Source organism: Cupressus sempervirens, chromosome 10 (genome assembly GCF_028749045.1).
Source record: "Cupressus sempervirens isolate cs-2001-9-10 chromosome 10, ASM2874904v1, whole genome shotgun sequence".
NCBI classification, from domain to species: Eukaryota; Viridiplantae; Streptophyta; class Pinopsida; order Cupressales; family Cupressaceae; genus Cupressus; species Cupressus sempervirens.
Genome location: NC_143127.1, coordinates 146659249 through 146685028, shown reverse-complemented (window position 1 = coordinate 146685028; position 25780 = coordinate 146659249). Strand labels below are relative to the sequence as shown.

At 35.5% G+C, this 25780-nt stretch overlaps 1 protein-coding gene across 1 annotated transcript in view; it reads right to left on the bottom strand.

The window, feature by feature from the left end:
- The window catches only part of LOC149533001 (ribonucleoside-diphosphate reductase subunit beta), a 184462-nt gene that overhangs the window by 66418 nt on the left and 92264 nt on the right, over positions 1-25780 (bottom strand). Inside the window, exons 11-16 of the mRNA XM_089807580.1 lie at positions 15688-15753; positions 15477-15594; positions 13902-13998; positions 13264-13423; positions 13123-13171; positions 12952-13034 (exon numbers count right to left, since the gene is read on the bottom strand). Coding sequence (XP_089663706.1) covers positions 12952-13034; positions 13123-13171; positions 13264-13423; positions 13902-13998; positions 15477-15594; positions 15688-15753 — 573 coding nt within the window. The remainder of the gene's footprint in view (positions 1-12951; positions 13035-13122; positions 13172-13263; positions 13424-13901; positions 13999-15476; positions 15595-15687; positions 15754-25780) is intronic.

Below are 25780 nucleotides of genomic sequence, written 5' to 3'. Positions count from 1 at the left end.
GAGGTTGCACGCACGACATTGTATCATTAGTCGTCCACTCGGATCACATAGTATCCAGCTCCAGCCCCCATTATTGTTATTACCACCTCATCCGCATCAGTTGTTGTTATGGTACCCTCTTGAGGTTGCATCATTGTTCGTACTCATTCCTACTCGCGAGGTGGATACTTCTTGCGTTAGTAGTACTTGTTGATGTCCCTTTTTTTTCATATTGAACAGGCATTCCTTGGTGGAATGTCCCACAATTTGGCAGATATTGCAAAATTGTTTTTTCAGATAGGAGCCCTTTGTGTGGCCCTCCTCCTTACAATCCATACACCACAACTCCCCTTTTCTCGTTGGGCCAGGATCCTTTTTCATGTTTTTGAATTCCTTCATCATTTGTAACATGTCCTGTTGTAGTGCTCAAACCTTCTTACTTGACTTCTCGTCACTGTCGCTGCTTTCGAAGGATGAATTGTCTGAATCCGACAATTTGTTTTTCTTTTTTTTTTTCTCATTTTTTGCTCACTCTCCAAGTCCATTGCCTAGTTATATGCATCCACGTATGATGTTGGAGGTCCAATTTTCATCTTCTTCTTCAATGTTGGCCGTAGCCCTTAAACAAACCACCTTTTCTTCAACCCATCAGCTGGTTGGCTTTCCATTTTTCCTACTAGCTCTTTCAACCTCCTTGCATTTACGCGGATTGTTTCATTTTTTCTATGCTTAGCACTGTAGATTTCCACTACTATCTCATTGTCATCCCTCGGTACTTGAAACTTTGCTATGAATTCTTTCCTAATACGTGGCCATAAAGTTAACTTCTACGGATCGACATCCAAAAACCAATCAATCGCTACACTCCATAGGGTCGCCACAAACTATCAAACCTAGTCATCCTGATTTGTTACACCGTATGCCATCTAGATTGTTTCACATGTTTTACAATGTGACCAGATCGGTCGTCCCATTGCCATTAAACTTCAACATTTTTTCCTTCAGTCTTGCTATTGTTAATTTCTTCTGAATCTGTGGTATTTGTTGCACACCCACACTGTTCTGAGTACCCGCGTTGTTCTGCACAACCGCGCTACTTTGAACAACTGCGTTACTCGGCGTGAAGAGATCTTCTTCAAGCGAAGTTGTTCGATTCTCTACTTGTATCTGTTTGTTAGATGTATTGGGAAGGAAGAGTTCACCCCACGCTCGTGCTCCTTCAGCAGTTCGAGCCATGCTGGTTCCTTCCCTTCCATTCGGATTCTCTACCTTTAGCATATACAAGTTTAGGTACTCCTCCCTTGTCTCTTCTACCAAATTTAATCCCTTGTTTCTTCAAGCAAGTCCTCGACACTCCTTGGTTTGCTAGGTGAATGCACTCCCTCGGTCCATGCTCCTTCACCCCCTCGATGCCCATTGGTAAGTTGTTGAAACTTCTGCTTTTGTTCCACCTATTGTGTTAAAACTAATGCTTCCCATGCTATGCGTATATCATCCTTGTCTTTTCTTTTATTCCTATCTTTATTGAGCAGATTTGACATTAATCTTCATAACACCTCTTGAATACCAAGTTCGACTAGCAACATCGCCAAATGTTTACCATACAAGGTAAACAGATACTTTTCGCTTTAATAGATTAAGATGTAACACAGAACAAACTTTATTTATATAAGCAAATATGCCATTCCAAATACAATCATGATCCAATAGTCCATACAAACGATGTACATATACTTCCTGAAGGGGTGACTCAACCGTCATGTGACCCTTTTGGATACCAACTCTACTTGTCGGCTACAATATGGATTTTACCGACAACATAGATCAGTGCTTATATAATACTAAGTCAAGCCCACGAGAGATTCATGTCCCTCTGTGGACTTTGACTCTTGGTATATATTCCAAATGCTATCAGTGACTGAAATAATCATATCAATTACAAGGCATAAAGATTACTGCAATCACCAGATACAAGACATTACCATTAGTCACATATTCTGATCTGAACATTAAACATAACAGGTTGACTGTTATAAATATAGATATACTATCATTCATGTCTGAGATAAAAAGTGCAGTGATCTTTCTCTATAAAGATCTGATTTCCTTTAACATTGTATGAGAGCCTCATTAGAAGAAAATCATTGGAAACAAATCGATATAAGATTTTTCATATCAGTCACAGTAAAATAAGGCTAAGATGGTGAATGGGATCAAAGTTGAAGATAGATTGGAAGGGGCTTGAAAACTCTCTTCATGGAAAATACGGATTACAGCCTTACTTGAAGAACTTGAGTCAAAATCCTTCATAGAAAAAGATCTGAAGATGTCTGAAGAACCTAAAAGGGCAACTTGGAACAGACGAAACAAAAAAGCCAAGAAAATCATCATCGATGCCATTAGAGATCATATTCTCCGTTCAATAGCAAGACTGAAAACAGCTTATGAAGTATTTAAAACTATAAAAGATACATTTGAAATAAACAATGCAAGCATAATACTTACATTAAAGCAGCAACTCATGAACATAAAAATAAACAAAGGAGAGGCAATAACAACTTATTTCTTAAGAATTTCTGAAATAAAGGATCAACTTGCGACAGTTGGAAACAATGTAGACGACTCAAAACTTTCACTAATTGCCCTAAGAGGACTACCGATATCATGGGAATCCTTCATTCAATGCATAGTGGAAATCCTTCATTCAATGAGAAAGCATAAAAACAACATGGATGCAGGCCTCAGCGAAAGAACTATAGACACAAACGCAAGCAAAAACGACAGGAACAACACAAAACGGAAGCAACGACCAAAGGGCACATGGAAAGCCTTCTTTTTGTCTCCATTCTTTTCTCATGACAGGTTTCTTGCATGCAAGTGTTATTTGGATTTTGTGAAGTTGGTTTTCACAACTTCTACATAGTATCAAAGCTTCAAACCTATGCTTCATGCTCATGTTTTGAAGTCTCTTTAGAGCTTTGAGGGTTTGGGGTTTGCTTTTATTGATCTAGGCAATACTTGTTAGAATCATCGTTGTTGTTACACCAAAATCTTGAGTTGTCAATGAACGTCACAACAACCAAAGACAAGGATCCATGGGAGATTGTTAAGAACATGTCACAAATCTATCGGTCTATGTTGAACGATACCTTCATCTAAAGGGGATGAAGGCATCAACCCCCCAACAATCCCCCTTCAACATGACCTGAGGGATTTGAACCCGTAATCCAATGCTCTAATACCACTTATTGGAATCAGCATTGTCATTAAACCAAACAGTTGAGCTGTCAATGAACGTCACAACAGTCAGAGAAAAGGATCCAATGAGGTAGTTAAGCACATGTCACAAATCCATCAGTCTATGTTGAACAATACCTTCACCTAGAGGGGATGAAGGCACCAACCTCCCAATAATACCTTTGTTATTCAATGTATTTTGTGTATCTCAGAGATTGTTTCCACAAATTTGGATATAAAATTTGACCTATTTCACTCACAAGAGTATTTGGGACAAAAAAATTCCCTCCAAGCCGTAAAGTACAAATGTTTGATTTTCAAGAAATAAATTTCAAAAAACTCATGAAAAATCAAACTAAAAACTATGTTTTCTGCCAAAAAAATCTGTTTATAAAACTTTATGTAAAGTTCTTTTTTAGATTTTTTATTAAACTTAGAATAGCTTTGTACTTCTGAAGTACGCTAAGATAATTTGTGCAGGATGTATGCCAACAAGTGTAGGATGTCATGTCAATATACATAGGCCTAAATTTGACGGCCTTTGAACTATCACACACTTTGCTACTTTTGTGATAAAAAAGTGGGCATTTTTTTTTATCATAACTTGCTCATATGTACTCGAAATTAGGAAAACAAGATATCACTAGAAAGCTGATTCAGAGCCTAATCCATTGGTGCAAGTTATGTTTTCTGATTTTTTCCATCTTGCAGAGTTTTGGTCATTTGGAGTCAGAGGTATTTTTGGCCTTCCCATGGCCATATCTTGAGCATCCAGCTCACATTTTTTGGAAAACAGTTATCGTTAGAAAGCTCCTAGTGAGACTTTTACATATATATAGTCTATTTGATCTGAATTTTTTATCAGAGACATGGCTTCTTGCAAAAATATTGCATGCACATTTTCTAGGAATCCTCAGAATTGGGATGAGATTTGTCCAAATTTCTCTCACACTATTTTTTCCATGGTCATGGAATGTAACCAATTACCACTTGACCCATTCAGATTTTCTATGCAGCAGAATACTGTGGTGACTATTCCATCTCCACCATTGGTTATTCCATCACCACCTTTTTGGGATTCATATCTACTTGATATTGCTATGTTATTTGTAAAATCCCATCTTTTGGATTTCGATTCCACACTTGAAAACATACATCTTCTCTTTGATGTTAGCTTTGATGAAGTTGCATCTCTATTGACTTCTATTTTTTCAACTCATACCTTGCCATATTCAACATTTACCGTGTTGGATTCTTTTGGAGAATCAAATTCATCTTGGTCCAATCATCACCATACATCTATGATCCCTATGGTCCTAGTTCTAGCATCTTCATTACACAAACACTTTGGCTTGAATATTATCAAGCACTATGAGTAGACATCATGGGCTTCATTTTTCTTGGATGCTTCTTATTCAGGTTCATATCTTCTTGCCTGGGAAGAGATCATGTATCTCTAAATGATGTTATTTCTTTCTAAAGGGAGAAACATTGTTCGTCGTTCTTGGATCAACTATATTATTTGTCGAACATCTCTATAGCAAGGGCTCTATCATTGTAGAGGGATATTAGACCCTCAATACTGTCTCATTGGCAGGGTTGGTTGTACTTATGGTTTTGAGAAAGTGTCTTCACACATTGCATTTGCACCTTCTTTTTCCATTTCTTTTTGGAGAAGTATTTTTCCCTTGTTGTTTTCTCCTTTTCTTTACATTACAAAAATTTGGTTGTGATTGGGCACCTAGCATGGCTCTGTTGTCGAGACCCAAGTTTGATCTCTAGCATTGTAGTTGCATTTTGCTTTCATGCACTTTGTTTGTAGCTTCTCCCTAAGTTGAGTAAAAGTTATTTCACTTAATTTTTTTTAAAATCACCTTTTATTCCATTCTTAGGATTAACTTATGCATTTTAGGCATTTAGTCAATATTATAATTATTAAATGCACCTCTTTAGGGTTTCTTTGTTATCTTTTTGTAAGGATTGATCTCATTGTATTTTAGTTTATCCCCCCTCAGAATAATAAAATCTCTCATATTTTCAGAGCCATTCTATTTTTTGTCTCCATTCTTCTCTCATGATAGGTTTCTTATATGTAGGTGTTCTTTGGGTTTTGTGGAGTTGGTTTTCACAACTTCTATAGAATGGAACACTCAATGTTTTGGATGAAATATTGAATAATGAATCCTTTCTTGAATAAAAACACCATGTGTGCTAAAGATTGCAAGAAATGATAATCAAGGCGACTCCAAGTTTCCTTCTAATTATGGAGACTCGCCTAGTAGTAGTAATGTGATATGTTCGTATCGCAAAGGGATTTACACTAGCTCATTAAGATGCATCAGCTTGACTTAAGCTATAACAATGAAGTGCAATAAACAGTTAGACTTCCAACTTGCAAGATGAAATGGAAAATGAACTTAAGGATCTAAACTACTTCTACTCTAGGGTGCAAGAATCATGAATATCCTTTGAACTCTACTAATTTTGGTCTTATAGTCAACTTCACCAAACTAGTGCAATCTTTTGAGGTAAACTTAAGGATGTTTATACTACCACCATTACATCAATAACATGATGAGTGCATATTAATGTGCAAGCAATAACTGAAGTTAAGTTCATAATTATGTCATTTGACCACACAAGGTAAACTTGCAATTAGTAAGCAACTAATGGTTTGGTCTATAGGAAAGTTCACCAAAGATGAGATAAAAGACCACAAAAGGTCTATGGGACTGAGAGTTTACAACAAGACAGCTGACAAAAGTAGGAGCACCAAACGGTGTCCAAGAAAAGAAAACAAGAAACAAAGAGACATCCACAATAAGTTTTATCCAATTTAAATTATTTGGAGCAAATTCTGATCTATGTACTTGCAAGTAAATTCTAGTCTAAGTAAGAAATGTAGATTGCCATGCAATACTCCAAAAGACAAGTATTACCACACACAATAGCAAATATACAGCAATTTCAGCAATATATTTGCAACAATTCTCTAATAGTCTCCTTTACAATTGAGAGAAAACCTTATATAGGGAGCTCTAAAACAACAAATGACCAAGGTAAAATCGAAATCAACAATCCAAAATATTTCACTAAAGCCCTAATTAGGATTTCAATAACTACTATTAACGAATATTAAATGTCCACTCAATTACATCAGATCACCACCATGTGGGCCTATAGAAAAATTAAATTGTTTTGAAAACCCAATAAGAGAATAGGTTAGCTAAAAACCTTCAACAAAAAGGCACCAAACCATGGGCCAATTAGAACAACGCACCTATTTATTAACAAATGGAAAGATTTAATGCCACATGGGACTTATATCGAATCTCTTTTTTAGAATATAATTTCCTTTGATGTAATGTCCCCGATTTTGACCAATTTGTGCAGTTGATAGAGTTGGCTCGTCATAGCGATCCTTGTGAGCTAACGGGGCAGTTTGGGGATCTTAGTTATGGATTTACTATTTTTAGTAGTTGCTATTTTTGGCAGTGCAGTAGGTGGCTTGGCAGTTGGTCATCACCTGCAGTTAATCAAGAATTACATGAGCTCTTATTTGTTTATTATTCATTGAGTTGCATTATTATAATAATATTTACATTATTATAATAATGACTTTAAGAGATATTTCTAAAAAGCAAGTTGGAAAGTTTCTAGTGTTGAGTTCTTTTGGGAAACTTCCACGATTTCTGAAGTGGAGTTTTAAGGAAACTTTGGCCAACGAAAACCTTATAAATAAGAGCCCATTCATTGGGAAAGGCATGCTTGATTATATATTTGATTTTGTGCCTTTGTGGTTTTTTCCGAAGTTCAGAATTCTGATGCCCTTGCTGAAGTATAAGGGTTTTGTTGTTGAGAAGTGGTGTCTTTCCACAGCTGAGATATTGTGGAGGATTTCTCTTGTATTGTGTGCAATTGCTGCTGAGGTATAGCAATTGGAATTGACTTCCCCACCTTGTTAGCTGTGACTGAGAAGTTGTTCTATGCAAAAGGGAATTTAGTGTTTATGAAGGCTCGTGGTTGTGATTTTACTATCCAACCCTGCTACTGAATTCTGGAAAGTGTTGTGCATCTTCTGGCTGCAAACAATGCCTGTGGCAGCGTTTTGGCTTACTTCACACCAGTGATCAGATCACAACTTAGTGACCTGTGTTCGTCTTGAGAAGCTTGTGTTCAGTTTTGGAGGGCTGCTGGGTGTATTTCAAGGCCAGCTTTGCCAGTTTAGAGGCTCACGTTGATCATTTGGAGGCTGCAGTCAGTTGCCAGGCAGCTTATAAATTAGTTTGTCAAATTACAACAGCTGGGAAAATAACTAGACGTCAAACTGGGAGTTGGTTGCTCTGGACTTGTGAATGGCCAAGGAGAAATAAGAAGTGGGACGTCTGCATTATTATCACATCCTGTCTATGTAACTTGCGTTCTACATTGCAGCTGGGCGTCATTCCTTCCTAGCCGCAACCTGCATTCGAGCCATTCACATTTTTATCAGTTTGTCTGACGGTATCCTTGGTTGCATTAAAGATATAAGGGAAGAGGTTGTGACCCTGATAATTCTTCCAGGCTACTCTCCAACCAGCAATTGCAAGGACTGCGCTAAGCAATAATCAGGTTAACTGTTGTTGTTAATTACTAAGGAATTCAGTTCTTGATATTTGTCAGATTTTGTTTTCGTTACTTCAATGACATTATATGTAATCTGAAACTAGATTGTTAGATTCAGCATATGCCATATACTTTTGATAATTACTGAAAATTAAATAAAACAAAGACATAGTAATTTTGTTCATTGACTTTGGCAATTTTGTCGGAGGCATACTTGGGGTTTTTATGTTTGACCTTTTCCTTTTTTGCAAATTCAGTGAATCTAGTCATTACTTCATTTATCTTGTGCATGGGGACACTTGGTGCCCTTTGGATTTCATAGTTAGCAACATCCAACTCACATATGCAAGAGGAAAAGGTCTTCTCCCAATCTACACTGTTAAGACAAGCAATCATGAAAGCTTTGAGCTATGCAATTCCTCTCAATTATTTCCTTTTGACAATATGGTGCCGCTGAAGTAAACCACCTTTGTCCTTTCTCTCAGTATTTCTACATTTATATTGTCTTGTTCCCATCAAACTAAAACCCTTTGGATTTCATAGTTAGCAACATCCAACTCACATATGCAAGAGGAAAAGGTCTTCTCCCAATCTACACTGTTAAGACAAGCAGTCATGAAAGCTTTGAGCTATGCAATTCCTCTCAATTATTTCCTTTTGACAATATGGTGCCCCTGAAGTAAACCACCTTTGTCCTTTCTCTCAGTATTTCTACATTTATATTGTCTTGTTCCCATCAAACTAAAACATTGTCCTCAATTGTTCTAAAATTTCATTTTGAACTATCATGATTGTTTCCTTCAAACATTGGCAATCATACTTCACCTTCTCTACGGTGTCCCGCCTCAAAACAAACATGGGATACCACTCATGGAAGTCCATTGCCTCATCTTCCTTTATCACTTTGCCCTTTTTCAACATGGACCTAGAAGTATCCTTCAATGCATGCGGTTGTGGGATGGCTTTTTCTTTAATAAATCAAAATTCTCCACAAAATGTGTACAAGGCTTGTATTCTACTTTGGATGGAAACACCAATTTCATACTTCTCTACGAACTCTAGGAGGAAAGCATTTACTTCTTTGAAGACCTCCTTCATCCATGCTCTCACTTCCTGAATTAATACCTTCATAAATTTGACAAAAAGTTAACATATTATTCTCTCCACATTCTTTCTAGTCATCACCTTGGAGTCCTTGTTTCGGTCAAGGCAGACCCCCGACTTTCCCATCATCTCTTTCTTCATGCCTGGGTCTCCTGCCCAAATTAAGAAGCAGTTGCTCAACCCTGTCTCTTTGGGTCACACTAGGTGTATGAGGCCTCGTAAAGGATGCACTCAGCACCTTCACTTTCCTTCCAACAGATCCTCCAAGCGGTCCAGGACATAGCCTCGCCCCAGACCGTATCCTTTGGATTTGGCCTACTCACCTATGAGGAGCATTTAGTCTCTTTGGCTCTATTCTTTTGCTTTCTTGTTTGTTCTTTTCGTAGACACCGTTTGGTGCTATCATTGCTGGATATTGTCTCGTTGTATGTTCTCCTGTCCCTTGGACCCTTGTGGTCTCTTATTGGACATTAATAAATTTATCTTATCTTATCTTATCTGCATCAGCACAATATTGATGCTAGCATACTTTCATTTACATCCTCCTTGCTGCTGGATTAGCCAATCAGAAGAAAATAAGACGAAATGTTTTTGCTTGGATCCATTTAGGCTCCAACTCCAAATGGATTGGAATCCAATAGAGGAAGAGTCTGACTACATATTTATTTACCAGCAATCAAAGGAAAATATATATAGGCAAGCAAATCAAACTCACTCCACTCAAAAGTAATAGTGTGCCGGATAACCTATTTTGACCCAATTTCCACAAGGCTCCAACTCCAAATGGACTGGAATCCAATAGAGGAAAAGTCTGACTACATATTTATTTACCAGCAATCAAAGGAAAATATATATAGGCAAGCAAATCAAACTCACTCCACTCAAAAGTAATAGTGTGCTGGATAATTTTGACCTAATTTCCACAAGATTTGAGTTACCAAACAGCCACACTCCTCTTTCACAAACAATTTTTAACTAATTCCATTTTCTAGCTTCAACAACTTCCAGCAAGCAAACTATCAAGAATCCGCACTCATCTCCCCACCTACTATATTGTTTAAATCTCCTTTCTGCTGCAGAAATTAAAATTCAATAAAGAGTGCAGCTGCAAGGAAATTCAGCACCATATGAGGACAACCAGGAAGCAGACTGATGGAATCTGATCTCAGACCATTCCTGGAGTTCCAGTCAACTGGATTGCTGATCTACGGCTATTTGAATGCCTAGAACACTATAAGACAGGAAAACCAGTGTTGCAGGCAATAAACCCTCAGACGCTAATATCTAACAACTGGCAAATTGCATATCTGAGTTTCACAGGGTAAAATAATCATCCACACAAGATCTTTGCAACCCAACCAGTCACCTCTACAAGTGCACAGATCAAGTGAAAAGAGTAAGGGTTTGTGAAAAGAAAGTGTTGTGTTTCTCAAACACATAATTTCTCCTCCACCATGCAATTATTTGTAAGATCTGAATCAGAATCATCTCCACTTTAACATAGAAAACAAAATTTCAATAGTTCTTTAAAAGAACAATTTCACTGCGCATCCATCCATGTTACATTTTTTGTCCTATTAAATTTCTGTGTTACTACTTGATATCAATAGTTTGAATTTTGGCTAAAGTAGAAATCCTAGGGTTATTACAACATCTCTGGATCATGCCATACTCTATATAATCTTACACTCTCTTTTCTGCTTCAATGCCATCCTTGACTTTGACCATTGAATGTTTCATCTGAGACAATCAAATATTTTCAACTTATCCCCAAAGTTCATTCCCTTCCAATTGACACTGCTACATCTGATTCTTTATTTAATCCCCTTCCCAAAGACGCACTAGAGTCATCGAATAAAATCAACCTTTTACAGTAGAATCCATTATTGCATATACAGATGATAGGATCAATCTCCTTCAAAGAGTTTAATCAGGAACTAGATCCTAATTCATAAATGATTTATGATATCGTACAAATCTTGACTCAAATCAGCTAGAGAAATACAAAACAGAACAGAGAGGTATTACTGCCCACTAGATTGAAAGATCAGCTTGTGGTATCACATGCTCTCCCATTTTGATATCAGTCAACCCATGCTTCAAAATCTCGTTCTCTGCCACTTATCGACAAGGCAAAAAATAAAGTTCTCAGCAGATATTGGAGATGAATCGACAACTTCTCAGGCAAATATCGAGAATGTTAAAAATGAATTAAATTTAATTAGATGCATTTTTCTGCAAAATTCAATAAGGATATGCATCTAATGAGTCAATAAATGAGTAAACAAACCAAACAAGCTGATCTAGATACATATAAATGCAATATGTAACAAAATTGCATCCTCGTGGAATGTCAATGGCTGGCAGCCATATTCAAAGTCTGAACTTTGGAGTAAACTAGAAATAGGAAATTTTCTTTGTAAAAAGATAAGCAAATACAAATGTCAAGTAAATATGAAACTAATCTACATCTTCCTCTTCCCCTTCCTACTAAAAAGAAAAACAATTTTGACAACTTGTGAATTTGGATTTGCTTGAACAATCTCTTTGAATCTGCTTTGAATCCACTTCAAATCCACTTGTGATCGATCTATAAGGCTGCCAAAAACTATTTCTCTCCACCAAAACCCTTCTACACTCCTCCAAACACTAGAAATTGCAAAATAAACAATGATAACAATGAATGGTGTCGTTACATATCCCAGTTTTATTGATACCACCCAAGAGAAGTAATTAAGTTATTACAAGAAGTTCGTGATTTATTGCAGACAAGTGGCCAACTTATCAGCTTGAATTTAAGGTCTTCTCGGCTCGAATTTCGTGCCAAAAAACGTTAAGTTTTCTCGTTTTACAAAAGTTCTTGAGAGAAGTAGAGATATTTGCCACTTCTCGGAGAGATTTTAATCTACGAGTCAACCTATTGTGCATATATTTGACTGAAGACAAAAGACACCTAACACATTCAGACATCTAGCTCTTTTTGGCCACTGGAGATTAGCTAGTGTTTATTTTTATAATCTTTCTATTCACATCCAGCATATCGAAAATGATACATACATTGAACATTATAAAAAGGATTAATCTCAAGTAATCAAGAGATATCAACACAGCAGACAAGGATTTGGAGAATTTCAATAGGATGAAAACGTCTTCTTCTCACTAGCACTGGTAGTAAGGAAGAACAGAGATTGATCATTCAGAGTTCACTAGTAATAAGCCTAAAATATTTAATCCTCTCTAGACTCAATCTCCAGACACTAGCAAACCTGTTTAACCTCAGAACAGAAGATAATCATCACAACTTATTGTTAGATTATATAAAATCATTTATTATGGTCATATTTTATATATAGCCTGCGGATTGAACAAATATTCAACATGCAGGGAAGATCACCATTTAAAAATTTGTTTCAAAATTGCAGAAGTAGCTGCAGAAACACAATAATAACTGAGAAGGCGTTTGAGAGCATATTAAAGAAGACATGGCAGGCAATTGTTGACTACAGAAACTTTGCAACAAAAATACAAATGCTTACATTGAAAATGCTTCCTGGCTAAACAATACAAGTAGATGTTACTGAACCGTGCAGAACATTACATAGGATGCTGAAGGATATCAGGTGAAGGTTTTGGGTGCACAAATAATATCGACAAATAATATGGCCACTGAAATTATAAAAATCTACTGAAGAAGCAAAATTTTACAGGAGGAACACCTATGAGTTAGCAATAGAAGGTAAGAATATGATGAAGCAAAGAATTTAAATCACTAGACAAATGTTCCAATAACATTAATCTTAACAGTTCATTATAATAAAAAAACAGAAAGGGATGAAAGTGATTTTCTCCCAGTCAGCTAGGTACGCATTTGGGAAATATTTACTTGTGGTCAATTTTGTTAGTGAAAAGACAATGAATACTTGTATTTGTTCTCATTCTGTGTTTAACTTTGGTTTCCTTTGGCTCCTTGTGCTTCATATTTAGACACTGAACATCCTAATCAAGACAATGTTCATAAGCATTCACCTCAAAGTTCGAACCTACAGAAAGTCGGGAAATTCCCCCACATGTTCTGATATCAAATAATCCAACAGTTCCATCACCGGCACCTATCTCACAAGAAGTTTCAGAGTTTGAGAAAACAATATTAGGATACTTAAATCAGACAAAAACGAAGTAAAGAAAAGAATAACATACCTGTAATTATGGTATCACCTACTGGGTTGATTTTCAGAGATGTGATATACTGGAGGATGAGTGAAAATATTAACCTCACTTGTCTTGAATTAGCATTGGGTAAAATCAATTAAAAACCAAGATCAACAAAGCAACCCTTACAGAATCATTTGCAGGGAACGAAGCACACCCTTGAGTAGCCTCAATATCCCATACTTGCACCATTGCTGGTCCTCCATATGCAGAATCAGTGCCACAAACAAGCAGATTTTGATTGCAAAACTCCATAGCATCTATAGAAGGAAGGACATAATGCTTTTGTCTGCCGAAAAATATACAGTGTACACTAATGAAAATGAAAATTTGCAAATGAAGTATAAATAGAAATCAGTATGGCCAAATGCCTTAAAAGAGAGTTGCAAATTAGTTATAATTTATAACACTAGCATGAAATAGGAAGATCAATATATCAGGGTGCTTGTTGCTCAACAAAAGCATATGAAACAAGCAGATTTTAATTGGACTGTTCCTTTTCATTTTAACAAGTAAAGGACAGAATGGTTTTGTCTGCTCAGAAAAACACATTAACGAAACTAAATAATCATTTCACTGCAACTTTGCAGGCACAAACAGAAATAATGTTGGACAGCTCTTCTAACAGTCAAAAATTACTCATTAGTCTGTAGCAAGCCATTTGAAAGAGTAATGCATCCGATTGCTTGTTACTCATGAACAATACACTAAACAAGCAATAAAATATAAGAGCAAGAATATGAATTGCCAAAGGAAATTCGCTATACCTAATATAAACATTTATATCTGTAGCAAGCTCTCCAGTAAGAACATTCCAAAGAAGAAGTTTACCATCATTTTGACTGCCACTGGTTGCCACAAGACCTGCCAAAAATGCAAGTTTAGATAACATAATATTAATTACTTATTTTCTGTATCATTTGCAGAGCAGTATTATAACTCACATAAAATGATAATTATCAAGTAAACACTAAAAACAGATAGTTGATAAGAGAAACAAAATTCACATAGAAATATCACAGAAGATGGATTGGTTAATTATACGAGGTTGACAGTTCATTCTATTTCTCAGATTGCAAATATTTTAGTGTTAGAAGTTAAACTACTGCAGAAAGTGCTGCCTCCAGTTATTTGAGTTTCTGATTAAGCAGCAAGATTTCAAACTAGATTACTAGGATCAACTGAGATCTTCATTTGTTATTTCAACGGAAGTGTACCGCCACTATGCATCATAGTGGAAAGCTTAGACAAAGAGCATATAACATATTCTCCTCTGAAAATGAAAGGATATAGAAGTGAACTGTCAACTGAATATTTCTATATACAATGTACCAATATGTTCAGATAGAAATTTCAATATACACAAGAAAAACTACCTACAACACAGACCGGATGAATCATGAAAGGTTCCCACATACATAGAAAGGTTGTCTATGTTCTCCCAGGAATAAAAATAAATAATTCAAGTTTATCTATAAACATGACAGGAAAAACTGAATTGCTAACTGATCTGATTTCCATAATGAGAAGCTAAGATACCAATATGTCTAAGTAATGTCCAGGTGCGGGTTCTGATGCTTCTGGATGTGCCGGTGCTTTTGGGTGCTGCACTGGTACTCTGTCGTAACAGTTAAAAGCTTTTACCGTCTGTCAGCTCCTCCCATATTATCGCAGTTCATCTCTTCTCACCTTTTAAGAGCAATCTTCCTCTTTCATACACAGTTATCCGTTTAGTCGACCAGTTCGTATCTGATTTTATTTCACCGTATTTAGAATATTTCATACTGTTAACACATGCAAAAAAAAATGGCATAGGAAATTTCAAAAACTCGATTGCCATCGGCAGTTGGAACTTAAAATTGTAGACAATTTCCAAAACAACAGTTTCAGCAGGTCCTGTTATTATGGAATGGTTTATATATATATAAACGCGCACCCAAACACATCCAAAATCTCCACAAAAAAATCGTGCATCCGCGCATCAGAACCCGGCACCCGCATCAGCATTAGAACCAGGATCGGTAGCTTAGATGAGAAATATACACTATAAATCTAGGTCTTTCCTCTAGGATTCCAATTTTCTCAGGAGTAATAGACAAGCATATAAGATTCCTTTCCAAGCTTAGTGAGCTCTTGGATCGACATATATAATACAAAATTATACAATGATGTTCAAAATTCTCAGGCCTTCTCCCCAAAGAGGGAAAAATGATCTCACAATAAAAGTGTCAAATATTGAAGCAAATAACAACTTGAGATAATGGAATCAATAACCGAAAAAGTAGCTGCAAAAGTACACATGTAAATATGCTTTCTTTAAACATCAACTACTAAACACATACAAGATTGCCAGCGATTAACAGTTAGGGCGTTTATTTTCTTTCTATGCCCAACTGAATCTGCAACATCTGCCACTGATCCCATTGTATAAAGACATGCTCCAGAAGTGGAATCCCAAACCTAAGAAGAAAGTAAGATCATCATTTAATTGATAAAAAGAACCATATTAGTTTAAAAAAATTATAACAAGTATTATTTGTTTGCAATAATTACCTTTACTAGATTAGAACCACAAGACACTATGCTTGCACCTCCTGCAGCATATTCAACCGCTTGTATCTGTTTATAGATAGAAAAGTAATGTGAGTACAGAGAAAGAAAAGCAAAGGAGAATGTATTAGAAAGGCAAGAGTTTTCAAACGCATACAATTTTAAAACCTATACTGCTGTTTTACCCAGGCTACTATTTCTCACAAATTATATAAATTAGCTCAAATTTTATGTACAATGGTGAGACTTCAGAAATACCTGTAAATGTATGATTTTAAAAAAATTGAACATCTGACAGTTCAGTAAATTTGCTGATTAAAAGAGTAATTTTATTATGAAATTCAGGTGTTGAAATTGTACAAGAGAACAGACGCCTCCAAGCATCTTACCTATCCAATTCCCAGACAAACTTATATGTCCCACAGAGACAACAAAGAAATTCTATAGGAAATTTCTGATTGTATCATATAAAACCTTTTTCTCAATAAATTGACCAACACTAATGCTGGCATAAACCTTGCTAAGTGAAACACTGTGATTCAAATTTCAAAATCTGGAATTCGTGATGTTCTATCTTAACCAGCCACATTTCCATTAGATTTATCCTCTCCTCCCAAACTAATGCAAATTGGTAGCCAAGGTTCATCTCTTCTCTATTCTGATGCTAGCTTCCACATAGCTCAAAAACTTAAAAGCATGAATTTACATGTTTATGCTCATCCAGCATCTTCTGCCACAACAGCCCAAACCCTTCTAACACTAGTTCTAGGTTATGATAGCTATACCAGACACCTTCCACAAGTTAATGTTCTCCCATAGGAGGCACTAAATCCAGTAAAATATCTCCTAGCATCTTTTAGATCTCCTCACCCAAATTATAGAAATAATTTCTTATCCTTCTTACATGCAGTTTGGAATAGCAATTAATGCACACTGCATAACATTTTTAAAATGCTTGAAACACCTCCAAAATTCAAGTACCAATTTAGGTAACAATAATTTTAAGCTTTTAACACTTTGAAATTCCCAAAATTTCATGTGATCATGCATCCACTAGTAGAAATGTGTTCATGAGCATTCACCCCTTATGGATTGATTGAATTGGTTTACAGGAGGATCATGGAAAGTTTCTCATTGATACATTATATACATTTTTTTTTGGTGAACATTCTTTCGGTGAGTAGTAATTCCAAGGTTACTGCAGCTTCCAGAGTCCTTTTGTTATTGCTGCACTAATGAGCTATGATAGCCCAAGACCCAGAAATTCCAAGACTAAGACACATTATAACCCTGAACTTAGACTTGTAAGTTCATTTAAGTTTGTTGCTTCATCTTAGCTATTCATTATATAAGCCATAGTTCAAAAAATTACAGAAACGCACACCAGTTCACAAGTTTAAAAGAAAACATTCTACTCCAAAGTAACTCAAGGCATAAGTTGGGAGCAAGTTTTTCTTAAAAAATCGGTAAGATAATTGCTAAATAATTGAAATTTTGACACTAGAACACACTTACCACTGCAAATAATGAATCTGCTCAACCCCACTAGGGATTCTGCCCATGAATCCCCATTAGGGGTGCTGCACCTCAAACCCACTAGACACTAATGCCCCCAAGTGTAAATGTTATTGTAGCTATGCTTGGACTCCTTTAGGCCAAGTATAGTTGATAATGTTTATTATATTGACAATAATTATATCATATATTATATTAGATTGAAAATATAATCATTATATTAATAATTATTATATTTTGTATTTTTATACTTATTGATAATATAATTGTATTAGTAAAATTATATTATATAATTATTATACAATAATATGATAATTATGGAAAAGTGGTGTCCCTTAGTACGAGGCACCACCCACATATAGTTATGATGAATGAATCTTCGTCTAAGCAATGAAAAAAGTTACAATCGCCTAAATTTAACATGGTATCAGACCAGGTGACAATCCTAGAGGAGTAATCTTTATAGGCTATAGCCATTGGAAATATCATGGAAGAATGATTCATGTTTATAAGAGTATGGGAGACATCAAAGGACGAATCAAGCAGGAATCAAGTAGAGAGTCTTCAACAGAGATGGGTGGATAGAATAGAGAATTACTCTGGACATCGTAGGAACTATCCTCTGCTCTACACATCACTTCCAATAAGGAGAAATTGTAATGTTTCGTTTAAGGTTACCTCTAGGAGACTGTCTGAATTCAAAAAGTCTATTATGGAGATGAATTTAGAAATAAAACTCAAATAGATATAATATCATGCTTAGATACTATACCAAATATGATATATGCTCGACAAATAACAATAGTATCAGGAACACAATATATCATTTCCCTTGTCCAATTGTAAGGATCAAGCAACCTATGCATAGAATTGTGTTCATGACAAAGGCAACCTTCATCGATGAAAAATCACAAAATAATGAACAACAAATACTTGCAACTGATTTAATCAAATATTTAACAAATAACCAACAATTCATCCAATATAACAGGTTCCAATAATCTTAGGTTTTTTATTGAATTATATATCAGCAATACAATAAGTATTATTATCACCCAAATCCAATCTTACAAACAGAGATACAATCAGATTGGAAGTACTGGAAAAAAAAAGATACAAATAAGTACAAGTAAGACACCTAAAATGATGCCTCCACTACGATGGAGTTTCGTCCATCGTCTTCCGACTTGCGGGTTTTCATCCTCCAAGCAAGCTGAAAGTTGAAGCTTCCAATTGACTCTCCAAGAGATCTCAATATCCAAATCAAATCCAAACAAATATCCAAACATCCAGAAATGAGCTTCTCCTCCGCATTTTAAAGACCCAACCTGTGACTCTTCAACTTATGTATTTTTGTTCCTGTCCCTCATGCCAACTCTTATCTTATTCACTCTCCTTTAATTAAAAATGACTTAATAATTCTATATTAAGTCCTCAAAGGTCATATATTGGATTGGCCTATCAATTTTTAGTGTCCCAGAGAAAAAGGGGACATTACAGATCAGCTAGACCAAGTATGCCTTTGTGGAGGAGATCGTTGCATTTAATGTGATTGATGAATCAATTCAATTTGTTAGCGTCCAAAAATATTTGTAGTGTGTTATGGAAACATATCTATTGTGCGACCCTTTGCATTTTCGATTGATCTACTCACTATTTTCCTGCAGATCGGGTAGGGCTTTATCCTCTACAAATTTCATCTACTGATTGCAGGAGATTTCTTTTCTTTTCACAACCTCTATATGCCCTTTGGTTTTGTGCTCCTTGTTGTCCTGCATTATTGGCCTATCAGTTTTTAATGTCCCAGAGAAAAAGGGGACATTATAGATCAGCTAGACCAAGTATGCCTTTGTCGAGGAGATCATTGCATTTAATGTGATTGATGAATCAATTCAATTTGTCAACATCCAAAAATATTTGTAATGTGTTATGGAAACATATCTATTGTGTGACCCTTTGCATTTTCGGTTGCAGATTGGGTAGGGCTTTATCCTTTGCAAATTTCATCTACTGATTGCAGGAGATGTTTTTTTCTTTTCACAACCTCTATATGTCCTTTGGTTTTGTGCACCTTGTTGTCCTGCATTTTGTCACCACAAAATGTAGGTAACAGTACAAAAAAAATTCAAATTAGTTTCGCATTTCTCTAAGTTTGGTTCATTATTTAATTGGTCAGTATTGATCAACCAATCGGTACCAATTGATATAATGAATATTTTTATTGAAGGCCTTCACCAAGTCTTTTTCGTTTTGCTTTATGTCGAGCCTTTGCTTGATTTTTGAGGCCTTCCTTGTCCTTTTCTTTGCTTTTGAGTTTGCGTTTGTTGGTTTTTAGTCCTTTGGTTTTGCTCATGTCATGCCTTTCACTTTTCCCTTCAATTCAGTCTAACCTACAGTGTAATTGGAGTTGTCAGTCAAAAGATGTGTTAGTCTTAGTGCCCAAAAAGTGGACCTTTTTAATGCAACAACATGAATTTAAAATATCATGTTATATTTCTAATTTGACATTCAGTTTTTGAAAAATATAATTTAAATTCACTTTATGCTATGGTTCTAAGTTACTTTATCTTTTAAATTTTCACTTAAAGTGACTATAGTGCACTTTATGTTATATTTTTAAGTTGAGTTACTTTTTGATTTTTCACTTAAGTGACTATATTAACTACATAGTTCAGTTTAAGTTTTAGCATTTAAATCAAATGCTCTAGTAAATATTACTTTTTAAATGGTATTCACATGTTATATAATCAATATGATATGTAAATATAATTTATGTCCCACTTAAGTAATATTTTAATGAATTTAAATTGACATGTGCTTATTTAATCACTTAAAAGTCATCAAAAGTGGACATTTTATATGCCATTACATATAAAAACCATCAAAAGTGGACTTTTTAAATGCTATTGCATATAATTTTCAACTTAGAAGTATTAATCCATCAAAAGTGGACCAAAAGGTTATCATAAGTGGACCTTTTTGATGCTACTACATCAAAAGTGAAGTTTTTATGCTTTTACATCTTAAAAGTGAGATGCATTTTAAAACATGCATCATCCCTCAAAGGTCTGATTTTGCTTACGTGCATACTTTAAACATGCAATAGCACCCAAAAAGGTCCATTTTTGAAGAACATGTCTTTGCCCTCCAAGAACCCGATGTTGGAGATTGTGAGAGATTTACTTGATGGTTTTGCATGAAATCTTTTCGAATAGGGTCGTTTTTGCTTAGCCATGGATTTTCCAACATTGAAAATGGATTTATCTTGCTTAAAAACAAATTTTCAAACTCCTTCCAAGGGCACATTTTTGGAAAAATCTTCATATAAATCCATTTTGAATGATTTAAATCACGTTTTTGCAAGGAAAAGAGGAGTTTTGGCATCTTCAATCATTTGCAATACATCTTGGCTCACATTCTTGCACTTAGAAGCCAAAAACAAATTCATTTCATACCTTTTATGAATCACGTTTTTGCTATAAACGCCCAGAACATTGGGGTTTTTATCCACTTTTTTGCATTTTGATCTAGGTATATACATTTGGGGAAGTTTTTGCATTCCCAAGTCAATAATAACTCAAGACATGCATTTTTTGGCCACGTCTTTGCAAAAACAGCCCAGATTTTTGCATATAAAAGTCACGTTTTTGTTTAAAAAACTTTAAAATGACTTTTCAGCCCATACACTAGATTAAGAGGGGTCGTTTTTGAGTTTTAATGCGTGCTCTTGTCTTTGGAGACCACATTTTTGGCCTTCTCATGTCAAATTCAACCATTGAATGTCCATTACATGCAAGTGTGGAAAAAGCCAAAAAGTTATTTGAAAATCTGGATTTGAGGGAGAATTGGTCTTCAAGTCTATAAAACTTGCTATTTTGGCTCTTTAACCTCCAAATAAGTGGACATTTTCAAACTTGCTTGTTAATTCATGCTTATCTTCTATTTTCATGCATATTATTGCTTGATGATTGCCACTTGTTGAAATCTATGCCATGGAAAGTGCATTTTTCTTTAAAAATGATGAAATGGTTCATTTTCATATTTTTGGTTTTTCCCCAAACTCCAAATTCGAAATTGCACGTTAAAGTGCTTTGCGTGTCGACATGTTTGAGTCACTTTCTAAAGGTACGTTTTTCTTTGTGTTTTTTTGTTTTGTGCTTGCTTGCTGGTTTTATCCACTTTGGAGAAGTTACAAGTTCTTTCCCAAGAACTTGTTGTTGCTCCACTTCATGCAAAAGCATTGTCACATTCCATTTCCATCTTTCAATGCCACAACACTTCACATCTCATTCGACAAATGTGATTACATGTTTTCCATCTCATTCACCATCCGCACATGCATGTAATCCCATTTTCCGCTTCCATTTTCATTCTCGCCTCTCCATATGCATTCACGCCTCCATAAACAAATACATGTTTTTCCACTTCCCATGTCATTACATGCTTTGCATCTCTTCCATTTGCACATACGTGTAAAAGCTCGTCTACCATCCGCATTTGCAAATAATCTCACCTTTTATCTCCCATTACATGTTGCACTTACATGTACTCATTTTTTATGTAATAACGCCTTGAAAACCCTAAGTTACATTTGAAAATCAGCAATCTCCATTTGCATGCATTCCCATGTGCCAAGCACTTCACTTCAAAAAAAAAGCTAAAGATATTGATGGAAAGTTATTCCGAGTTTACATTCGGACATCATCAAGAAGGTTTTCAAAGTGTCAAAGAATCCAGAATGTGTCAATCTAAAAAAGAGAATTCATGACAACTTGAGAGAGAAAAACTGGATCACATCAAGTTTCCACATGACAACAGATAGTTTATCAAAGTCAGAGGTTATCAAAAGACACAATACCATGATTATCAAAGTGAATGCAGCAGTACAAAGTACAAGAACTTTTGATCCGGTGATCATTTAGGATTGCATCGTCAAGTACAAGGCCCTTCAAAACAATCCCTAGGATTATTTCCTTCTTTCCGTCTTCTTTCTTCTTCTTTCATATTTGTAGTTGGAGAGGATATATTACATGAAAAAAATGTGTAATTACATGTAATGCGAGTTACATGTGTATGTAAAAGATGTAATGCGAGTTGCATGTGCAGTTGCATGTGCAGTTGCATGTAACCCAATATTTTCTCTTTTAGTTAGACTGGGTCATAGTTGGTTGAGTTTCTCCCACTTTTTCCTCCACCTTTTTCTCAACTCTTGTGCCTATATAAAAGAGTGCCCCCTCATTGTAAAAATCATCTTTTGTTGTATGCAAGAAAGCTTTGCCACATTTGTGCAAGCATAACTTTGATTGTGTAGTATGAATTTGGGAGAAAAGTGAATAAAAGAAGCAATTGGATTCGAAGTTTTGACTAGAAGCAATTGTGATAGAGCAAATTATAAGCTTTGACTATAATTTGTGCCTATTGTCTTGATTCATGTTATTATTGTGTGTTCAATAAAAGAGCATAGTGATTTAAGAAGCAATCGGAGCCGAAGCTTTAACTAGGAGCAGTTGTGGAATTATATAGCTAGAAGCTTTGTCTGTAACTTATACTTCTCTCTTAATTCGCAAAATAGTTAAGTTATTTTTACTTTTAGGAGTCTGTGCCTTAATTGTAAAGTTTTTTCATATAGAAGTATGACCGGACTTAGAGCCAAACTGATATATTTTCAGCTAGCCTTGGAGTTTGTGAAGGTTTATCAGTATCACTGTTTCTAGCTCTTGATAGAAGTGTAGTTAGAGATTTACCCTGCCCATCACTCGCTCCACAAGTAAGTGGATTCTTTCTTGAAAGATAAGAAGAAAGGATATTGGTAACACCCTTTTTATAAAATCTCTCGACTTCTTGCTTACCTTGAGTTGATCCAAGGAACGATGAGAAGGGGGAGCCTTCCCTTTAAGGTAGGAGAGACTCTGTCTCACATGCTATGGCTGGTCATCCCATTTTGCGACTAGATTTTTACCCAAAACAGTCAGTTGCAAAATATCCACCCAACACACCTTTGATTTGGTCTGGCTTCACAACAACTTCCTAAAGATTGGCATTGACTAATAAGTGCTGAAAATATCATCCCAAGATAGACATTAATATTTGCTAAGGAAGCTAATCATCAGATGAAGTATTGAATAGTTGAGAAGAACAAAGTCATCATCAAGCAATCATTCAAATTGTTCCTATCATCCATTTTCTTGTTGAGGAATGAACAACTATTTAATAGTCTGTAAGGATCAAAGGAAGCAAGAGAATTAAAATGACATCAATTGTCCAATGATATAAAACAATGAATGGGCATCCATCGAATAAGTTTGTGAATGTGAACATAGTACATGATCTAATTATTTAGAATATTATAATATTTCTTTAATGGTCATCTTCGTCTTTAATTTATTAGGTCGTTTCTATTTCCATATTTAGTTCACAATTGTTTCTTTCAGAAACATCGTCTTTGTAAATCTAGATAAGGAGCTTTCATCTCCTTTGTTTAATACAACTACAACAACATCGATTTACCATAACATGGTATCAGAGCAGGTCAATGGGATTCCATAAAATTTGGCAAATTATTTAAAGAAAAATTCGAGCCTCTTTTGAATTGGAAATTTTTCCAAAAATTTGTTTTTTCGTTTTTTTAGAAATAAAAATCACTAAAGGTATTTTATGAAACTTTTGTGGTTCATTTTTGAGGATTTTTGCTGGAAATCGTGAGCATGGTTAAGGGTTTTGATGCTGCGATTTCTTGGTTGAAGCAAAAGTCTCTAACTTTTTAGGGTTGCATGTACTTGAATCTAGGTTACCAAATTCTCTCGGACCTAGGAATTTCTAGTTCAATTCTCTCAAAAGTTTGGTCCTTGTTAGATTCTATCAAACATTTACCCCAAAGACCAAATTTTGTTGGGAATTCTCTCAAAGCAATCCTAGCAGATTTCAAATGACTTTTGGGGGACTCTGGATTCCAACACAAGAACTCGGACAGAATTTCTGAGAATTTAATTTGGTCAAGATTTTGTTTACTTTTACAAAAAGTTTTTAATGCCAAATTAGACTCAAGCACATGATTGGACTCAAATTATTAATCATATTTAGTTTTAATTATGGTGCTTGAGAAAAAGAAGGATGTGTAAAAGTGTCATACATCTATTATGGAATGTCTATTGTACCTATAGGCTAACATGTATAGAAAACTATGTATTGAACAAAATTTAAAGAGATCTTTACTATGGTTAAATCTGGATCCAAAGCCTACTTTCTTGGCTTTATCAAGTCTAATCCAAAGCTGTTGTCTTTGAATCATCGAGTATGACAAGTGATAGCTGATTACTAAAGTTGACATTATTGTTTTCGAACTAAAACATTGATATTGTGGTGCATTTTGCTATGTTTCTTTAAAATTAGCATAGTAGTGTATACACTTATTTGTTGCTGCATATTTGTGTGTGTTTTGTGTCTATATCATAGTTACACCACCCTAGGGGACAAGGGGACAAGTTTCTGGGATGAGGGGATAGAGGAGCCTTAATTTGGGGAAGGTGGGGCGACAACAGGGAGATGGTGGTGGGGGATAGGAGGGGGTGTGTATATATATACATATGGTACTTTAAATGCTAGTTATAAAAACATGTATTGCAACATAAGATATAAAAATGTAAAAGAGTAAATACTTGAACATCGGATGGAATTGGGACATCGAACATTGAACATAAATAGTTGAATTAGCAATAGTCAACATTGGGACATCCCCCATCCTCGGTAGAGGTGGCGGAATCTAGTGGCACCGCTGGGGACGGAAGGACGGAGTCCCCAAGTCCTTGGTGCATCCAAGTCTCCGAGACGTGGGGCAAAAGGGGGGGGATGCGTCTCCGTATTACACTAGTATATATTCTTGTAAAGACAAAACCAAAATGAATCCAAACCCAACTCTCAAAAAAAATGAATGAATTTTGAATCCAAATCTGAACCAAATCCAAACCAGCAACTTAGACTTGCGTGTGATTGCATATGCTTGTTTACCATTTGAAGTCTCATGTTTTGCTGCCCTAAAAAAATTCCGATGAGTTTTCATAAATTTTTCCCTTAAAAAATTTCTGATGGGTTTTCAAAAATTTTCCCTCAAAAAATTGATTTTGTAATTCACAAAGTTGCATGGGAATCCTTTGCGGGTTTATAAATTTTTCCTCAAAATTTATCTGGTGGGTTTCGCCATTTTTCCTAATAAAACTTAATACTTAGTTTCTCAAGGCTCTGAGTATAATGTTTTTTTAAATCATAAAGGTCCCCCTAAAAATAGTGTGTTTGTGTATAAAGAGTCTTAATGAGTATCAGAATTGGGCTCTTTCAGACATTTCTGGCCTTGAAAGGTACGGTTGCTACTAATAATAACTCTTTAAGTTTCCATTTTGAGACCTAACAGCAAAATCAAAAATCAAGAACTCTCGAAAAAATCAGTCTAAGAGAATCAAACTGATTTATGAGCATGACGTATTGGATGTGGCCTTCTACAATGTCACCATTGAAACTGATGGAAAGGTAGCTGAAAACTTGAAAAGCCATGGTCTATGGAACAAGCCAGACTCTCCACTAGGACCAA